The sequence below is a fragment of the Delphinapterus leucas genome, chromosome 9, assembly GCF_059928025.1.
Source record: "Delphinapterus leucas isolate spDelLeu-1000000601 "Yukka" chromosome 9, BTC_Dleu_Yukka2, whole genome shotgun sequence".
Classification (NCBI taxonomy): domain Eukaryota; kingdom Metazoa; phylum Chordata; class Mammalia; order Artiodactyla; family Monodontidae; genus Delphinapterus; species Delphinapterus leucas.
In genome coordinates, this window is record NC_143137.1 from 40889191 (window position 1) to 40909729 (window position 20539).

The following is a 20539-nucleotide window of genomic DNA, read 5'->3' on the forward strand; positions in this document are numbered from 1 at the left end:
GGAAATAATCCAAAGTTTCAACAATATGGTATTTTTTAAATAAATTCCATGCAATACGCTGTATGCATTATTTAAAATGGAAGTGTGGACACATAACTGTGGATATGAGACAAATGTTTATTGGTAAATGTAAAGAGAAAACAGTTTATAAAAATGTATGACAGGATTTTTTTATTTAAAAAATTTATAGGCATAAAATACCAGGGAGAGTATGTATCAAACTATAAATATTGGTTATATCCAGAATAGAACTGGTGAGAAAATTGGTGGGGAAGCCCTTCTACATTTTTTTCATCTTTGAACAATAAAAATGATTTACTTTTATAATAAAAAGTGGTTAAAAAATAACTCAGACAAAATTGCCAAACTTAATGTTATTTATTACTGAAGGCAAAGACTCGAGCAACTTAATTTTAAAAATAAAGCCAACAATTTACTTCAATCTAGAAGACGTTTATTCATGTTCTGTGAGCCAGGCATGGTTTTGTGCTTGGTGTAGGGAACATGACATTAAAATGGTAATTCACATAGTTGCTTCAATAAACCTCATGAAATTCCAAATCAGGAAAATTCATTTGATTTATGAATCTTGACTACTGTGCCAAAGCTATTTTAGCGTTCATTAAGTTAGGTCATATAAAGAAAAAGCATTTAAACATGAAATGATACAGTTACACAAATATACATGTGTCAAAACTCACTGAACTGCACATTTAAGATCTGCACATTTTGCTGTGTGCAATCATACCTCGAAATGTGAAGGCAGAGAACTTAAAACATCCATAAAATGACACAAAATATTTTACATTTTTCATCTTGAATTTATCTCTGATATTGAATCAATTAAAAACCAAACACAGGAGTATTTCCACTTCTGGCTCTGATGGAGTAGAGAGAAAGCCCCTCTTTCTGGCCACCTCTCACTTTCTCCCCACACTTATCTTCTCCACCCACTTCCCCCAAATTCTCAGACACCTCAGTACTTATACTTTTATTTATGCAAGCTTCTTAGAAAAATGAATCATTTTGCATCATGAGAAACTTCTCAGGCTGACCTGAGAACAAAGCAATCAAAATCACATTAAAATTATACCACGAGTTTTTCCATAAGACTCATTAAGGAGCCACGAGAAAACCAGTACCCCAACCTGTTGTGAAATCCCAGTATAATGTTGAACCAATTTTCTGTCTTTGGATTATTTCCCCACCACTAATTTCGTTTTCCTCACTGACAGTTTCACTTAATTTCTTCAAGGTGATATAACAAACAAGTGAGATAAAATGTGCCCGTGGTCCTTTAGCCACCCGCTACTGCTCTGTTTCCTGACTTACCATGAGAGTGCTGACTCTTGCTTTCCCAAGTCCGTGGGTACCGGGCTCTCTTCTGCCCACTGCCACTCCCCTCCTCCCGGCCATTCAATCTGCGCTCTAGAATCTGCTGAATTCAGTGGCGCAAGTACCAGGAAGGAAAAAGGAGCCTAGCCCCCTTATTCATACCCAGCCCCTCCCCTCGCCTCCCCTCCCCTCCCCTCCACAACATTGCTTTGGGAGAGGTTTTGCACTTGATCGCCCTCTCTCCCAGCCAGAGTTGATGGGTCTAGAGAAGGCAGATGCGTCCTTTTGTGGAGAATTGTAACTGAACTGGAGAGAAACTTGGCTCTGCAAACATGTAAACTCAGACGCTCTTGGTGGCTTTCAGGGCTGAACCTGGGAAGGGAAGATAGTCCAAAGCCGAAGGGAAGATAGTCCAAAGCCAAAGGGAAGAATGAAGGGGAGGCTCAGAGAAAAACAGCGAGGATACCGTTCTGGATTTCTTATAGTTCCCGGTCCTATGTCTTCCTAAGGCCCTGTGGCTTCTCTGCCCTTGGCATCCATGAGCTACTGTAATATTCTTCCACTGAAATTTAAGTTTTGCTCAAGCTGGTTCCCACGGATTCTGGTAACTTATAACCAGAAGAGCCTAAGGAAGGTGCCAGGCTTCTGCAGCTCAGTTTCGTGGCCTCGGAGAGCCTCACTCCCTGTAAGAGGTGAGCACATTCTCTGCCCCCAGTAACTGCACCGCCCCCCTCAGTAAAGCCCCCCTGCTGCCTGAGCTGAGTTAGCCACCTTTTGGCTCTGTGCCCCCTGGCTCTCCTGGCATAATTCCTCCATGGCCTTTAGTCCTTCAGCCTGTGGTCACTCACAAGCCTGAACTAATTGATCTTATTCCAGGGCAAGAACTGGGTCCCCCCATTACAAACCCCTTCATTCTTGTTATCATTGCCGTGTTAACTGGGGTCAAAAGTTGCACACACTGGGCTTCCCTGGTGGCGCAGTGGTTAAGAGTCCGCCTGCCGATGCAGGGGACCCGGGTTCGTGCCCCGGTCCAGGAAGATCCCACATGCCGCGGAGCGGCTGGGCCCGTGAGCCATGGCCGCTGAGCCTGCGTGTCCGGAGCCTGTGCTCCACAACGGGAGAGGCCACAACAGTGAGAGGCCCGCGTTACCGCCCAAAAAAAAAAAAAAAAAAAATTGCACACACTGCCAGCTTTTGTGAATAAGATACAGCTTCCTTATTTTCTACACATGATGGAATCTTCCTTTCATCCTGTGGATAACGTGCATTGAGGTCACACTTTAAACGTGCCAATGAGTAAATCTCAGTCTCTGTGAGTTTCAGTTATCTTTCTGGGGTGATCAGGTCTGTTGGATAAACACTCAACCTTCCAAATCCCCCATCTTCTCCTTTTCAAGATGGCATCTGGGTGTGAGGAAACGAGGAGATTTCAGGGTGGTGGGAAAGAAACTGGGGAATTCTAATTCAGACCTCCTCCCTTGCAGACCTGCTGCATCCCACATTTTAGTCTGCCACAGTCACCTCATGCAGCTGAGACATTCCTGTGATGGGGTCCTCTCACAGTCCCAAACAGCAAGCAGAGTGAAAACCTCTCTGCTCCCGGCTGCCCCCGCAATCTTTCTAACACCTAGGACCCTCAGTTTGGCTGGAGGGAGAGAAGTTGTATTATATATGTCTGACTGCTTGGTCACCTGTCTCTGCTGTCCTTCTCCTCTACTTTGCTGGCCCAGAAGGGACAGGCTTCCCCTTCTCCTTTTTGTCTGATCTGAAACCCTCTTGTGTCATTTTCTTCTACTTACCTAGGCCAGTAAATCTCGAGGCCTGGCTGCCCTAGACAAAGGGTCCCTGGAAGGAGTTACATGCTAAATTCTCTAGGTTTCAATCAATATGAAAGCTGCAGGACAATTAAGAGTTAGAGATTATCAAAAATAAAAATAAAAACATGCCCAGCTAGTACTAACTGAATAAATGAATGATGAAAGAATGAATGAATTTCTACCAAACAACCTAAAGAAAATCTTGATATATCCAAACACTAGTACACTAGTAGAGATAAATAAAACTTTCACTGTGACTTTTGATATCAAGCATTATTCTGTCACACTTTGCAGATAAAAATAATAGCACTTTCATATAATATCTCACCTGGCAGTTGTAAGAATCAAGTAAAGAAGAAGAGAGAGAAAGTGCTGTGAAGCTCATTTTACAGAGGGAGAAACTGAGGTTCAAGATTGCATCAAGATGCACAAGCAACACAAGGTAAGCAGACTTCCAGTTAACTTTCTCTTCACCTGCGTACGACATGGCATCATAGTAATTATTGATTGATGTAAAATTACTTCTGAGATGTATATCTAATAATACAGAGCTAACTCTTGTTTATTTGGGGAATGCTTATCCAGAATATCAAACTATTCTGAACATAGATGACAAACTACAGAGGCTTTAGGGTCAAAATAGAGGCCACAGTAAAACCTTTAAAGATCATATGGTCCCTGGGACTTCCCTGGTGGCGCAGTGGTTAAGAATCCGCCTGTCAATGCAGGGGACACAGGTTCGAGCCCTGGTCTGGGAAGATCCCACATGTCGCGGAGCAACTAAGCCTGTGTGCCACAACTACTAAGCCTGCACTCTAGAGCCCACGAGCCATAACTACTGAGCCCGTGTGACACAGCTCCTGAAGCCCATGTGCCTAGAGCCTGTGCTCTGCAACAAGAGAAGCCACCGCAATGAGAAGCCCACGCATTGCAGCAAAGAGTAGTCCCCACACGCCACAACTAGAGAAAGCCCGTGCACAGCAACAAAGACTCAACCCAGGCAAAAAATAAAAATAAAATAAAATTAGAAAAAAAAAGATCATGTGGTCCTTTGACAGATTTCCTTGAGCTCTCATTCAAAGCCTATTTTCTCTTTTTTTAAAGTGAATCATAATCTGTTTGGTTTTTAGCCCACAAAAGAATGAAGGTATCAAATGAGAGCAAGGAAGCATGTACACTGTCTGTAAGAAGTGAGGGAGGAGACAAAAAGACTATGAGAAGTGCACACAAGAACTATGAAGGCATAGCCATCTAGAGTCAGCCAGTGAGGAGAAACAACAACATTCACCTGGGCGAACTCCAGGCACCTTGTAGTCCAGATGTTTTAGGGGACAGAGCCCAAGTGGGTTCCTCAGGAAGGTTGATCTTGCTTCTACTTCACCTCTTTGTTCTTTTTGAATGACATAGTCAATGATTGTATTAGTGCCCTATTGCTGCTGTAACAGATTACAACAAACGGTAGCTTAAAATAACACAAATTTATTGTCTTACAGTTCTGGAGCTCAGAAATCCAAACTGAGTTTTGCAGTTTAAACTGAAAGTGTTGGCAGAGCTGCATTTCTTGTGAAGGTTCTTGGGGAGAATCTGTTTCCTTGCCTTTCCAGCTTTTAGAGGCTGCTTGTATTTCTTGGCTTGTGACCCCTTCTTCACATCACTCCAACCTTTGCTTCCATTGTCACATCTCCTACTCTTACTTTGCCCTTTGGCCTCTCTCTTATAAGGACTCTCGTAATATGTTGGCCCTATTCAGGTAGTCCAGAGTAATCTCCCTAGTTCAAGATCTCTAACTTAATCACATCTGCAAAATCTCTTTTGCCATGTAAGGTAACATATTCCCAGCTTAGGACATGAACATCTTTGGAGGGCCATTACCCAGGCTACCACACTGAAAAATGAATTTCATAACCAATTCTAAATTAATGTCACCATTTCATCCTCTGAATGTATTTCCTCATGGCAGGGAAAAGGGAGGCAGCCCAGTACCTGTTCTCCAAATGGCCAAGATAAGGTGTTCAGCAGATTTTACGAAAGGCAAAAAGAGGAATACAAACTGAAATAAAAGAGCTCGCTCAAATATGTAAAGTAAATATACAAAAGAACTTTGGTTTTACTGTTATAAACGGGAAAGAAGAAATGAAAGCCAGTATAAGGCATCTGGAGTGGGGAATGATCAGCCCTTGGGCTGGGGTTTCCCACACGTTGCCTCATGGCAGCAGCCAGACACAGGGCTGACGTTGGCTCCGGTGCTCTTGCTCAACAGTAAGAGCTTATATCATGATGCTAATAAGAAAATAGGGGTGCCCCAAACTTTACACAATTTCTCAATCCAAGGGGATAAGTTTAAAGAGGAAAATGTCAGTTCATGGGTATTTCACATCTGTGGAATACGGAATAAGAAGTTGAGAAAAGTAAGATCTTACAAATCATGAGCTCTTCACCTAGGACCCATGAACCCCCAGAAAATAAATAAATGGGTTTCAAGAATCCATGATGTTTTAAAATTCACATGTACAAATTAGTGTGCTTGTATATGTGTTTTTTCCCAGGAAGCGGATCCATAGCTTTCATCAGATTCCCAAATGGGTCTGTGAGTCTATAAAATAGAAGATATTTTATATCAGGTGATCAATAAGGAATAGAGAAAAGGCCTCATGTCATTAATTACTCATACAAGAAGTAGTTTCATTTTATCTATGAAATGTACTTAAAAGTCAACATAGGAACCGATCTATGCAAACTCTAGGGCTCTGCCTCAGCACCCGCTCAAGGGCACAGTAATACAAAGAATGCCAGCTTCCTGCCCCGTGGAACTGGTAGGTTCGTGAGTTTCCCAAGGAGGGGCTTTCCATACAGCTGCCTGTTCTATCATGTGATTGAATAATGACAAAAAGCAAAAGTGATTTAACTATATTTAAATAAACTGAAATGCCAGATGGCTCTTCGAGTCCACAGAATGTAAACTCACAGAGGGTGGGAATCTTTGTGAGTTTTCTTAACTTGATGGCTACAACCTTGCCTGGCCATAAGAAGGTCAATAATAGGTGATCAAGAAATATGCATTGAACTAAAGAATCAATAAAGAGTTTTCTAGAACTCTATGAATACTGTGAGTCCAATTATATTAGGCTAATTTTTTTTTTTTTTTTGCGGTACGCAGGCCTCTCACTGTTGTGGCCTCTCCCATTGCGGAGCACAGGCTCCGGACGCGCAGGCTCAGCGGCCATGGCTCATGGGCCCAGCCGCTCCGCGGCATGCGGGATCTTCCCGGACCGGGGCACGCACCTGTGTCCCCTGCATCGACAGGCGGACTCCCAACCACTGCGCCACCAGGGAAGCCCTGATTTTTTTTTTTTAACATCTTCATTGGAATATAATTGCTTTACAGTAGAGGAAATGGTTTCAGTTTTTCACCATTGAGAATGATGTTGGATGTGAGTTTGTCATATATGGCCTTTATTATGTTGAGGTAGGTTCCCTCTATGCCTACTCTCTGGAGGGTTTTTATCATAAATGGGTGATGAATTTTGTCAAAAGCTTTCTCTGCATCTATTGAGATGATCATATGGTTTTTCTCATTCAGTTTGTTAATATGGTGTATCACATTGATTGAGTTGCATATATTGGAGAATCCTTGCATTCCTGGGATAAACCCCACTTGATCTTGGTGTATGATCCTTTTAATGTGCTGGTGGATTCTGTTTGCTAGTGTTTTGTTGAGGATTTTTGCACCTATGTTCATCAGTGATATTGGCCTGTAGTTTTCTTTCTTTGTGACATCTTTGTCTGGTTTTGGTATCAGGGTGATGGTGGTCTCATAGAATGAGTTGGGGAATGTTCCTCCCTCTGCTATATTTTGGAGAAGTCTGAGAAAGATAGGTGTTAGCTCTTCTGTAAATATTTGGTAAGATTCACCTATGAAGCCATCTTGTCCTGGGCTTTTGTTTGCTGGAAGATTTTTAAGCACAATTTCAATATCAGGGCTTGTGATTGGTCTGTTTATATTTTCTATTTCTTCCTGGTTCAGTCTTGGAAAGTTGTGCTTTTCTAAGAATATGTCCATTTCTTCCACGTAGCCAATTTTGTTGGCATATAATTGCTTGCAGTAATCTCTCATGACTCTGTATTTCTTCAGTGTCAATTTTTACTTCTCCTTTTTCATTTCTAATTCTATTGATTTGAGTCCTCTCCCTTTTTTTCTTGATGAGTCTGGCTAATGGTTTATCAATTTTGTTTATCTTCTCAAAGAACCAGTTTTAGTTCTATTGATCTTTGTTATTGTTTCCTCCATTTCTTTTTCCTTTATTTCTGATCTGATCTTTATGATTTCTTTCCTTCTGCTAACTTTGGGTTTCTTTGTTCTTCTTTCTCTAATTGCTTTAGGTGTAAAGTTAGGTTATTTTTGAGATGTTTCTTGCTTCTTGAGGTAGGATTTTATTGCTATAAACTTCCCTCTTAGAACTGCTTTTGCTTCATCCCAGAGGTTTGGATCATCGTGTTTTCCTTGTCATTTGTGTCTAGGTATTTTTTGATTTCCTCTTTGATTTCTTCAGTGATCTCTTGGTTATTTAGTAGTGTATTGTTTAGCCTCCATGTGTTTGTATTTATTACAGATTTTTTTCCTGTAATTGATATCTAGTCTCATAGCATTGTGGTCAGAAGATATACTTGATATGATTTCTATTTTCTTAAATTTACTGAGGCTTGATTTGTGACCCAAGATATGATCTGTCCTGGAGAATGTTCCATGAGCACTTGAGAAGAAATTGTATTCTGTTGTTTTTGGATGGAATGTCCTATAAATATCAATTAAGTCCATCTTGTTTAATGTATCATTTAAAGCTTGTGTTTCCTTGTTTATTTTCACTTTGGATGATCTGTCCATTGGTGAAAGGAGGGTGTTAAAATCCCCTACTATGATTGTGTTACTGTTGATTTCCCCTTTTATGGCTGTCAGCATTTGCTTTATGTATTGAGGTGCTGCTATGTTGGCTGCATAAATATTTACAATTGTTATATCTTCTTCTTGGATTGATCCCTTGATCATTATGTAGTGTCCTTCTTTGTCTCTTGTAATAGTCTTTATTTTAAGGTCTATTTTCTCTGATATGAGATTGATACTCCAGCTTTCTTTTGATTTCCATTTGCATGGAATATCTTTTTCCAACCCCTCACTTTCAGTCTGTATGTGTCCCTAGGTCTGAAGTGGGTCTCTTTTAGACAGCATATATGTGGGTCTTTTTTTTTTTGTATCCACTCAGCCAGTCTATATCTTTTGCTTGGAGCATTTAATCCATTTAAATTTAAGGTAGTTATCAATATATATGTTCCTATTACCATTTTCTTAATTGTTTTGGGTTTGTTATTGTAGGTGTTTCCTTCTCTTGTGTTTCCTGCCTAGAGAAGTTCCTTTAGCATTTGTTGTAAAACTGGTTTGGTGGTGCTGAATTCTCTTAGCTTTTTCTTATCTATAAAGGCTTTAATTTCTCCATCAAATCTGAATGAGATCCTTGCTGGATAGAGTAATCTTGGTTGCAGGTTTTTCTCCTTCATCACTTTAAATATGTCCTGGCACTCCCTTCTGTCTTTCAGAGTTTCTGCTGAGAGATCAGCTGTTAACCTTTCGGCGATTCACTTGTACGTTATTTGTTGCTTTTCCCTTGCTGCTTTTAATATTTTTGTTTGTATTTAATTTTTGATAGTTTGATTAATATGTGTCTTGGTGTATTTCTCCTTGGACTTATCCTGTATGGGACTTTCTGTGCTTCCTGGACTTGATGGACTATTTCCCTTCCCATATTAGGGAAACTTTCAACTATAATCTCTTCAAATATTTTCTCAGTCCATTTCTTTTTCTCTTCTTCTTCTGGGACCCCTATAATTTGAATGTTGGTGTTTTTGATGTTGTCCCAGAGGTCTCTGAGACTGTCCTCAATTCTCTTCATTGTTTTTTCTTTATTCTGCTCTGTGGTAGTTATTTCCACTCTTTTACCTTCCAGGTCACTTTTCTGTTCTTCTGCCTTAGTTATTCTGTTATTGAATCCTTCTACAGAATTTGTAATTTCATTTATTGTGTAACATCATTGTTTGTTTACTCTTTAGTTCTTCTAGGTCTTTGTTAAACGTTTCTTGTATTTTCTCCATTCTATTTCCAAGATTTTGGAACATCTTTACTATCATTATTTTGAATACTTTTCCAGGTAGACTGCCTATTTCCTCTTCATTTGTTTGGTCTGGTGGGTTTTTACCTTGCTCCTTCATCTGCTATGTGTTTCTCTGTCTTCTCATTTTACTTAACTTACTGTGTTTGGGGTCTCTCCTTTTGCAGGCTGCAGGATCGTTGTTCCTGTTGTTTTTGGTGGCTAAGGTTGATTCAGTGGGTTGTGTAGGCTTCCTGGTGGAGGGGACTAGTGCCTGGGTTCTGGTGGATGAGGCTGGATCTTGTGTTTCTCGTGTGCAGGACTGTGTCTGGTGATGTGTTTTGGGGCTTCTGTGACCTTATTATGATTTTAGGCAGCCTCTCTTCTAATGGGTGGGGTTGTGTTCCTGCCTTGCTAGTTGTTTAGCATAGGGTGTCCAGCACTGTAGCTTGCTGGTCTTTGAGTGGAGCTGCATCTTAGTGTTGAGATGGAGATCTCTGGGAGAGCTTTCACCATTTCATATTACGTGGACCTGGGAGGTTCTGATGGACCAATGTCCTGATCTCGGCTCTCCCACCTCAGAGGCACAGACCCGATGCCCAGCCAAAGCACCAAGACCCTGTCAGCCACATGGCTCAGAAGAAAACTAATAATAAAATAAAGTTATTAAAATTAAAAAAAGTATTAAAAATAAAAATATTTTAAAGTCATGAAAATAAGAAAGAAAGGAAGAAGAAAGCAACCAAACCAATAAACTAATCCACCTATGATAATAAGTTCTAAAAAGTATACTAAAAAAAAAAAAAATGGACAGACAAAACTAGGACAAATGCAAAAGCAAAGCTGTACAGACAAAATCACGTAAAGAAGCATACACATACACACTCACAAAAAGAGAAAAAGGAAAAAAGATATCTATATATATAAAGAAAAGGAAGAGAGCAACCAAATCAATAAACAAATCTACCAATGATAATAAGCTCTAAATACTAAACTAAGATAAACATAAAACCAGAAACAAATTAGATGCAGAAAGCAAACCCCGAGTGTACAGTTGCTTCCAAAGTCCAGTGCCTGAATATTGAGATGATTCGTTGTCTATTCAGGTATTCCACAGATGCAGGGTACATCAAGTTGATTGTGGAGATTTAATCCGCTGCTCCTGAGGCTGCTGGGAGACATTTCCCTTTCTCTTCTTTGTTCGCACAGCTCCTGGGGTTCGGCTTTGGATTTGGCCCCTCCTCTGCGAGTAGGTCACCTGAGGGCGTCTGTTGTTTGCTCAGACAGGACGGGGTTAAAGGAGCCGCTGATTCGGGGGCTCTGGCTCACTCAGGCCCGGGGGAGGGAGGGGTACTGAATGCGGGCCGAGCCCGAGGCGGCAGAGGCCAACATGACGTTGCACCAGCTTGAGGCGCGCCGTGTGTTCTCCCGGGGAAGTTGTCCCTGGATCCCGGGACCCTGGCAGTGGCGGGCTGCACAGGCTCCCACGAGGGGAGGTGTGGATAGTGACCTGTGCTCGCACACGGGCTTCTTGGTGGCGGCAGCAGCAGCCTTAGCGTCTCATGCCCGTCTCTGGGGTCCGCGCTGGTAGCCGAGGCTTGCGCCGTCTCTTAGGTGGTGCTCTGAATCCCCTCTCCTCACACACCCCGAAACAATGGTCTCTTGCCTCCTAGGCAGGTCCAGACATTTTCTGGACTCCCTCCCGGCTAGCTGTGGTGCACTAGCCCCCTTCACTCTGTTCACGCAGCCAACCCTAGTCCTCTCCCTGGGATCCGACCTCTGAAGCCTGAGCCTCAGCTCCCAGCCGCGCCCGCCCCGGCGGGTGAGCAGACAAGCCTCTCTGGGTGGTGAGTGCCGGTTGGCACTGATCCTCTGCGCGGCAATCTCTCCACTTTGCCCTCCGCACCCCTGTTGCTGTGCTCTCCTCCGTGGCTCCGAAGCTTTCCCTCTCCACCACCCCCCGTCTCCGCCCGCGAAGGGGCTTCCTGGTGTGTGGAAACCTTTCCTCCTTCATGGCTCCCTCCCAGAGGTGCAAATCCCATCCCTATTCTTTTGTCTCTGTTTTTCTTTTTTTCTTTTGCCCTGCCCAGGTACATGGGGAGTTTCTTGCCTTTTGGGAAGTCTGAGGTCTTCTGCCAGCGTTCAGTAGGTGTTCTGTAGGAGTTGTTCCACATGTAGATGTATTTCTGATGTATTTGTGGGAAGGAAGGTGATCTCCAAGTCTTACTCTTCCGCCACCTTGAAGGTCTTCTAGGCTGACTTTTTAATTTCTTTTACCACTAATAAATTTATTTGGTTTTATTAAAAGCCACATATTGTCATTAAATCAAAAATTTTCATATTTTATTATAATTGTTTTCATTCTGAATGTCTGAAAGCTGTTCATTGAAAAATTTCATCTTTCATCAATGCAGTATTTCTTTATTTTTTATTAATATTTACATATGAAATAAAATGGGGAGAAAGGGCCACTACCTGATTCTTTGCATTCATAATCATGTAATTTAGGACCTCTGACTCCATGGAAATAAAAGATCTAAGTTTCAGAGCTAACAATGACGGGATGAAAGGCTTCTGCTGTTGCTGGTTGAGAATGAATTATTTCCCTGCATGGAGGAATTCAGGGATGTCCTTCATCGTGCTGTGTGTTAATTGGATTGTCTTTGGTATAGCTGGTTTAAGTGTGGCACGGATCATTTCCACATGGGTATCTTGAGTCAGGCTGGCCTTCTAAACCCACAGGTCTGTTTTGAAGTCTGAGCACTTTCTCACATCAAAGAGCAGAAGGGAAGTTTCTGAATCAAAAACTAAGTGGATTTCTTATCTCATGACCTGCAGCCATAGGGTGTGCTAACTTCCTGGGAGAGATGTCTCACCAGAGCTTTTAAAAAGAGGCATCGGCTGGGTGCTTTACCTTCATTGGTCAGTTTGCAGGGAGATGCCTTCAAAGGAGCCATGTTACAGGAAACACCCAGTTAGATGGTCTCATTCTTTTTGGCTTGTATGCTGGGAAGGTAGATGCATTGCTGCTACAGAGCAGTGAGGAGGTGGTGTCTCCAGAGAGGCTAAACCACTCCTAAAATGTATTCCAGCAAAGCAGGGAACACCAGAGTAGCTGATGGTCTAATTAATGGCCTTCAAGAGTCTAGTCCCAGAAGAAGATAGAGGGATGAGGGTCTGAAGAAGGGTCACTCTTAGTCAGAGCAAACTGGGCAGGTCTGCAGTCTGCAGAGAAATCAACTTTGCCATCTTATTACAAAAACCATGACAAACTGGAGGAAATTGCACGACTCTAGACTTCACCCCCTGACAACATAAGGCTCTCACTTCTTGTTTTCTCTCTGCACAGTTGTGGGACTGCATCTCAAATTCTAACTTGGATGCTTGGCCCTTATTGCATCCTTTGCTGATCTGATTCCACAGCATTTGCACTAGGGTTTAGTACTAAACCCCAAATTTACTGCCTTCAATGCTTTTCCTTTCGCATAATAGTCCTGAGAGCATTTTTTAAAATAGTTTCATCTGTTTCACTGTACTGCCATAATATATCTTTAAATTTTTCATAAAATCTTTATAATATCTTAATTTTTTTTGCCTTTTGCTTGCTCCTTTCTTTCCTCCATGATCATTTATTGAATACCTGCCATGAGTCAGGTGCATGTTCTACGGTGATGGAGTTAAATAACTTGGATGCTGATGTCGTCAGCATCCAATGGGGAGCGCAGGAAATCAGGTGCCCACACTAACGGCCATGCCACAGAGGCAAGGGCCAGTGGAGGCTTGCCTGAAGTGTCCTGGGAGCACTGAGGATAGAGCAAACACTTGTGCTTGGCAAGGGACACAGAAGGCTTTTGAGAAGAGGAGAACTTGAACAAAAAGAAGTTGTCCTGGAGACAAATACGCTTATCAGGAGAAGGATATTTCAGGCAGAATGACAGCTCATGGAAAGGCACTGAGGCATGAACAGCTGGGCATGTCTGGGGACATCACTGATAATTTGGTGCCACCAGAACATAGGGCACATGGGAAAGTGATTAAGTCTCCAGACGATGAGAAGACTTGTGGGCCCTTCCAAGGAATTCACTCTTTATTTGGTGGGCCATAGGGAGCTTTGATGGGTTGTAAGCATCAGGGTAATATGATCTACTGTGTTTTTGACTAAGATTGCTAATTTTCTTCAACTCTAATTTTACCTTTAATTGTACTCCCTGTATCTTTCTTTTTCTTTAAAACCCATAATATTTATTCTGGTTATCTATTTTCCAAAACCTATAAAAGTATATTCATCCCCACCCTCTCTTCCCTTCCATCACCCTCCCATTGGAAGCACTTGGCAGAAGTTTGGATGTGGATTTGCATACAACATTTTAAGCACTTGCTCTGTGCCAGGCACCGTGTAAAGCAATTTCATGATCTTCTCTCTTCTCCCCTTACTGTCTGTCCACTACCTCTTAACACAATGACTGGGAATATCGGGGAGAGAGCTTTGAACCGAATGAAGAGCTCCAAAGAAGCCTGTAATATACTGCTCTGAGCTCACCCTGTGCATCTGGGGCTCGTGAAGTAAAATAGTGTACGCTCAGCTCAAGGCAAGTTCCTAAGGTGATCTTATATTTAGGCACTTCACCTCTCAGACCATATGACCATGGCTGCTCTGGTCCTCTGCAACTGCAACGTCCCATACCTTCCACACGCACCTCGAAGCTGCGTTTTAGCCTTTTGTTCACAGTTAGCATGAAGCTTAGTGCATTTTACTTAGGCTTCCTCCATGAAAATATCCCCAGAAGAGATTTAACTAATCCATATTTTTTAATATAGTGGCAAACTCCCCAGTAAGTCAGGACCTTGTCTTATTCACGATAGTTCCCTGATCACAGCTTAGCCTGTCTCATTTCAGTCTCAGCTGTGATATTGGTTTTTGTCAATTTGTGTTTCCATGAGCTGTCCAGGACAAGAGTTGGAGAGAAAAGTGCCTTTAGGGAGCATCTGCTGCCCATGATTCAAAGAAAACCCCACTGGGAAGAACAGGACAGGCCAGTGTGCCTCATTCCACCTTCCAAAAACTCATAATGCAAGGTAATCTTACATATTCAATTCAGAAAGAAAAATATTCACATGTATTTATGTATAATATACATGGTAGGCAGTTGCCTCCCAATATTCTATTTCTCCTTCTGTTTAGAACCCTGATTTTTAGCAGAGCATGTTGCCATCAGAATAAGTGATGGCAGCTTCCCTTAGTTAGGAGTGGTCATATGACTCTATTTCCCAGCACCCCTTGTAGCCAGGTGTGGCCACTGAGATGTATGTAGAAGTGTTGGGAGATTTTGGGGAAGAAGCCCTTTATAAGGAAAGGTGTGAATTTCACTAGCCGTCTTCTGCTTTCTTCTACTGCTGGCTTGGAACATAGACATGATGGCTGGAGCTCTAGCAGCTATTTTAGCCATCTAAGGTCTAAAATTTTCTGTCCTACTAGTTATAGGATAGTAGGACAGAAAATAAAAAGATTTGGCACCTGAAGACACCATGGGACAACCATAACAGCCTTGAACTGCCTACCCCTGGACTTCTTTTATCTAAAAATGAATTAAAAAATGAATGAATGAGCTTCAAGCTTATTTCAGCTATGTTTTTTTATTTTGTTCCATATGTGCATTCAAACTCAAGTTTACACGTTGGAGATCTAAGTAAAAGTAGTTTAAGTCTACCTTCCTCCCAGTCTATAGCATACGGGAGTCTAAAGCATATGAGAATCAATCTATGATTGATATATGAGAGTCCAAAGCCCTCCCCAAGATACCCGTGAATCCCTGAGCATGTAAACGCCTAGTCCTTCAGCTTCTGGAGTTGTTATTACCTGTGCCTCCTTTGCTCTGCCCTGCTCTGATCCAAACATGAAACTCGTTTCCTCATTGATTTCCACAAGAATCCATTCAGGATCTTGGCAAAGTATCACCTCTCACATGGCACAGCAAACAACTTACTGATCTATGTTGAACTTCCTATTAGCTCAGGTCTTTTCGCCACCCCACTTCCCAGCACTTCTCTTTTAGCGCTTCAGCCAGGAAGACCCCAGTGTCTCATTTGATCCTGCTTCTCCCTTCTCTGCCTCTACTTCCTTCCTTTAACATCCAAATTCTACTGCCTCACTTATAAAAAGCAGCCCATGTGCCACAGCTCCTTTACCCAAATTTACTCTTAGGTGCCCGGCAGACAAAAGAAGTTCTATTTAATAGAATTCACTCTCCTAAGAAGGCAGTTGTAGTTGTAAATGGCGTCAGTGAGTGTGAACGCAGCTCTAAAATCTTAAGAACCTCAGAGTGCACAAAGGAGTGGGTGGGGTGTATGGGGATCAGGAAAGGAGTGTTGGAGCAAAGATCTGCCTGTGTGTCTGGGTCACTCTGCACCCTTGCCGTTGCTACATTGTTAACACATTGATGATCACTGGCTTATTTCCTGGTGCCTGTCTCTTCCTGCTGGAAACTACCAGTGTACCTCTTGGGAGGTGGGTTTCCACATTCTCTCTCACCATGTGGTTATTTTCTACATTACATTTGCAAGTTTCTCTCCTACCAGTGATAATACGCTTGGGTGGCCACTCCTCTGGGGTGTTCTGAATTTCTACTTTGTATCTACTTAAGTGCATTATTAAAATGGACGTTCCTTTAAAGATTCCGAGAAAATATAAAAAACATGTTAAAATTCCAATACTTGAGAAGGATAGTGTTAATTCATTGTTAGCTTTAAATTTACCTAACATTTACTGTTAGGTTTTTTTTCACTCATGTTGTCTCTTTAATCCTCATAATTTCCCTATAATAGTGGCATCGTATACCCCACTTTGTAGTTAAATAAACTGATACCCAGAGAGGTGGATCAGCTTGCCCAAGGACACACAATTAGTAAGTGATGAAACCATGATGAAGATGAAAGTGCCGCTGATCCTAAGCCCAGAACTCTTTTAATTAGCCGCCACGCACCCTTGTCATGGATTAATTTACCGTTTCCCTAGCAGAGAGCAGAGACGTGAGGTAGAATAAATAAACCCTGGCTGGGGAGGAGGGGTCAGCAAAGGATCTGGACTTGGTGTGAACCAAGGGTCACCGCAGAGAATCCTGGGAAGCCAGAAGCAAGGGGAGGGATCCTTGGTGTCCGAAAGAGGAGGAAGTCAAAGAGAAGAGGCGCTTTTGAGGGAGCACCAGATTTTACAGTATCTCCTGTCACCCAGGTCAGTTTTTTTTGTTTTTTGTGTTTTTTTTCTGATTAAGGAACTTGCTGTGAATGAGATGGTTGAGGCCAATGCAGTTCAAAATATAGTCAGGAAGCATATTCAAACAGAACAAGCCAGAACCACCGGTGTAACATTTGAGAATTATAAACCCTCAGCCTTCTGTAGCAGCTGGACAGACTGTGATTTGAATCGAAACTCTCCGAGTGAAGTAAGTAACAAAGTGCTCCAAGGAAGAAATCTCATTTCCCAAAAGCAGATTTTGAGAAACTCAGAATTGGAGCATCTGACACAGGTGTCCTCAAGGGACATCTTACAGGGTCCAACAAGTCGTTAGAAACCATTGGCAGGTCCAGGGCCTTTCAGCAAGTTGTACAGAGATTCTAATAGGTCATGTGCACTCAGTGCTCCAGGAGCACAGGTAGCCCTGTCGGGGAGATGAGACCAGGCAGTCTGAGCGATGCCTGTGCAAACAGTAGGAGCCCTGGACCTTCGCCTCGGCGACCGGAGGGAGGGTTTGTTAGTGGTACATGGGCTCACGCACTCCCTTCAGCATCAGTTAGCGAAATCACTTCCTGACTTCTGTGGTCCTCTCTCTCTTTTTTTTTTTTTTTTGGCGGTACGCGGGCCTCTCACTGCCGTGGCCTCCCCCGTTGCGGAGCACAGGCTCCAGACGCGCAGGCTCAGCGGCCATGGCTCACGGGCCCAGCCGCTCCGCGGCATGTGGGGTCTTCCCGGACAGGGGCACGAACCCGTGTCCCCTGCATCGGCAGGCGGACCCTCAACCACTGCGCCACCAGGGAAGCCCTGTGTTCCTCTTTTGACCCTGCCAAGTAAGAACTCACCTTTCAAGCATGAAAATCACTTCCGTTTAGGGAAAACCTACTATATGTCAAACACTACCATGACATTCCCCCACAGCTGAAGAATCTCAGCCCTGGAAATGGTAAAGGACTGGCTCAGTGCTATACAGCTAAGCCCGGGGTTCTCAGGGCAGCCAGCCCTGCCCGAAGCCCCAGCATCTCAGGCTGCCTCAGGACCGCCGTCCCTGGGGTGCTTGTGGGTGGAACTGCCTGGGTCACGCACACATGACCAAGGGCCTAAAAGTTGCACACAGCCTAACAGTGAGAAATGCCTCTCACCCTGAGGTGTCCCAGTCCTGCTTGCAGCTATAGATGTAGACCAGGAGACCCTCAGGAGGCCCAGAGCCGGGGCCAAATGCTTTTGCCGAAGCTGTGTGAAGATTCCTCCCCCACCTATGGGTTAACAAACTAGACTCTGCTCCTGGAGGGCTGCCCTGCACACAGACGGTGTTCGATAAATGCAGCCTTCAGTAAATGCAGCCAGTGTCATTTTCCTATACCTTGGCCTGCAACTACCATGGGCGTCTTAGAATTCTCTCGAAATCTGGCCTGAGGTGCAGATTTCATCATACTCCTGCTGGGATAATAACCAAAGCTTTGATTTACCAAATCTTCTTGCTGGACACACTGCTTTGTAGTATGAATACATCATCTATTTTAGTCCTTCCAGCAACCCTGACAAATATTATTATAATTCCAGTATAAATGAAGAAGTAGAAGAAAGTATAGAAAGGTTCCATCACTGGTCTAATACATGACTCAGAAGTGAACAATGGATGGGATAGTTGAACATGTGTCTTTTTGTCTTTCCAGTCAGTGCTATTAATAACTCTATTATCCTGCCTGCCGAGGAATTCCCTGGAATTTCTCTAGGCCCTGACCCCTCTGTTGGTCGTGGTGACCTCCAGAGCTTCCCTTGGCCACAGGGTCAGAGACCTTGTGAAACAGCAGCTCAGCCTCAAAGGAAGCCACGGGTCCATGGTGACCAAGGACATCCACGGCATTCGCTGGCCTAACCAGTGCTGGACCCTTAAGTAGGGAAATACTCTGGTGTGTGATATCTCTGCTGCAGATTCAGAGATTTGACAAATTGGCGTTTGTTAAACTAATGCTCACCCAAGAAGTCTTCAAACCATAAAAATTGGTATTTCCTACATCCTGGAAAGAATACAACTCTAAAATTCTACCTGCTGCTTAAAATGCTGTTCCTTAAGTAAAAGCAGGAGGAGGAGAAGAAATGTCTGCCAATTTTGATAGCTTTTATAATATTTTATAAAGTTGATCATAAGCTTTCCTCAGAGCCTAAACAGGGAGAATATTAATTGCATGATCCCCCAGGCTTATCTAGATTGCGGCCCTTTGCCCCACTCCCCTTATCTCATCGGAGAATGGCTTGTGACTTTGCTGTATCCTATTTTAGAACAAAGCATTTAGATTATATGTCTTTTCTCTATCTATGATCTGGTTTAGTTTTCAGTTTGTTTGTTTGTTTGTTTTCTTCTTGGAAAAATAGCATTCAATTCTCATCTTCAAAATAGAAAATCAGTCTTAAAAATGAACAAATCTTTCACAGGTGAGGGATGTAAACAGACTTTGAAATTCTGGAGAAAAGAGATGCATCGTGCACAGTCAAGTAAATATGAATTGGTTAATTTCAGCTCATCTTTTTTCTTATTAGGTTGAAAATCCAGCCGTTTTGACTGCCCCTTTACTGTCTCACTGTTCATTTTCTGAACACCAATGAATGGCCTTGGGAAAACTTGACCCTTCAAGGAATAATCCAACTTCTCCAGAGGAAAATAACTACTTGACCAGAATATTCTTTAAGAACAAAATAAGGAGCCCAACCTCACCATATAAAACTGTTTAGAGCAAAACTAAACTTCTGAATACAACGGATTATAATTTCTACAGCCTGTGAACAACTGCTGATCAAATTGCTAAAGGCTGCTGTTTTTGTGGTTGAGGCTTTCTTCTTTGGTTTTACTTTTAACTTAGTTTTGTTTTGCAAGAACGAAAGAGGAAGGGCCGCCTAACCAGGCTGCGGGACGATTCCAGCAAGCCTCGAGTTTCCTGGGGTTCACAGCCGCGGACTTCAGCCAGCAAGTGCAGAAGCGCTTGTTGCTGCCTCAGCTGCACCTGGGTTTTTCCTTGTCTTGCAGTTTGTAGCTTAGAAGAACGGTGTGCAAGCGACTCCAGCTCTTCCCACACCCAGGCCAGTGTGGCTCTCTCTCAGGGCTCTGTCATAGTGAAAAGTGTGTATGTGAGTGTGGTGTGTGTGTGTGTCAGAAAACGAAAGAGAAGGGGAGAGAGACTGATCGATCCTTCGGCCTCAACATCAGCATCCCTTAGTCGTCCGCTTCTGTCCCCAGGCTGGTGTCTTCTGGTGCAGTAGCTCCGAGATGAAGCCACCCTGGAAAATCCTTATGGCCACTCCTCTGTTCTTTCTCCTGACCCTTCACACCTTGGCCTCTCCAGCCTATGACCACCAGCCCGGCACCAGACGCTCCAAAGGCCAAGTCTGTATAGGTATGTAAATATTCTATTTTTAATGTGGATATCACGGGGTCAAATCCTTGGCTTGCATAGTAAATCACCTATTTAATGGCATCCGTAGCTCCAAGATTCCAAGTAAGACACCAATAACCTTACCAGCGTCGAAAAGTTTTCTTCTTAGGGTAAGCATTCACACTACCTGCACATCTGTGTGTATAGAAGCATATGCTATATAGTTGCTAGTTTGAATTAAAAGTCTTCCACCTCATTGGCGACTGGAATTTCTTCCCCCTGGATGGGCAACTATAAAAGCCTGAAATTCTTACCTCCTTTCGGGACAGTAGGCAGCGTTACACAGTAGAAGGAAGATGGACTTTGACCTTTGAATTGCTGCCACCTCCTCCCCCTCTGTTCTGTCCCTTACAGTCTGAAACTTTGAGCAACCTAACACTTCCATACTTCTGTTTTTTTTTTCAAGGAATCTTTTTAAAGCGCTTAAAAATTTTTTTTTTGCCTCATTCATGTTTGATTAAATATATAAAATGCCTTCAGAGTCCGATAAAACCTCCTCCCCCCCGAACCACATCACACACACAGTGGTCAGAGATGACTTTATAGTTTGAAAGATAAAGGGGAAGACGTGATCCTAAGCTTTCAACCAGC

The 20539-nt window shown here is 42.9% G+C and overlaps 1 protein-coding gene across 6 annotated transcripts in view; it reads left to right on the plus strand.

Moving 5' to 3' along the window:
- The first annotated feature begins 19452 nt into the window (after positions 1-19452).
- AOAH (acyloxyacyl hydrolase) overlaps positions 19453-20539 on the plus strand; it is a 166966-nt gene continuing 165879 nt past the window's right edge. For 2 of the 6 annotated variants that reach the window (XR_016394296.1, XM_089917521.1), the window contains exon 1: positions 19453-19909. Coding sequence is in view for 5 of the 6 variants with exons in the window: in XM_089917521.1 (XP_089773647.1) it covers positions 19783-19909 (127 nt within the window). In the remaining variant the exon portion in view is untranslated. The remainder of the gene's footprint in view (positions 19910-20539) is intronic. The other 4 variants (XM_089917519.1, XM_089917522.1, XM_089917520.1 and 1 more) reach the window with 4 other exon arrangements.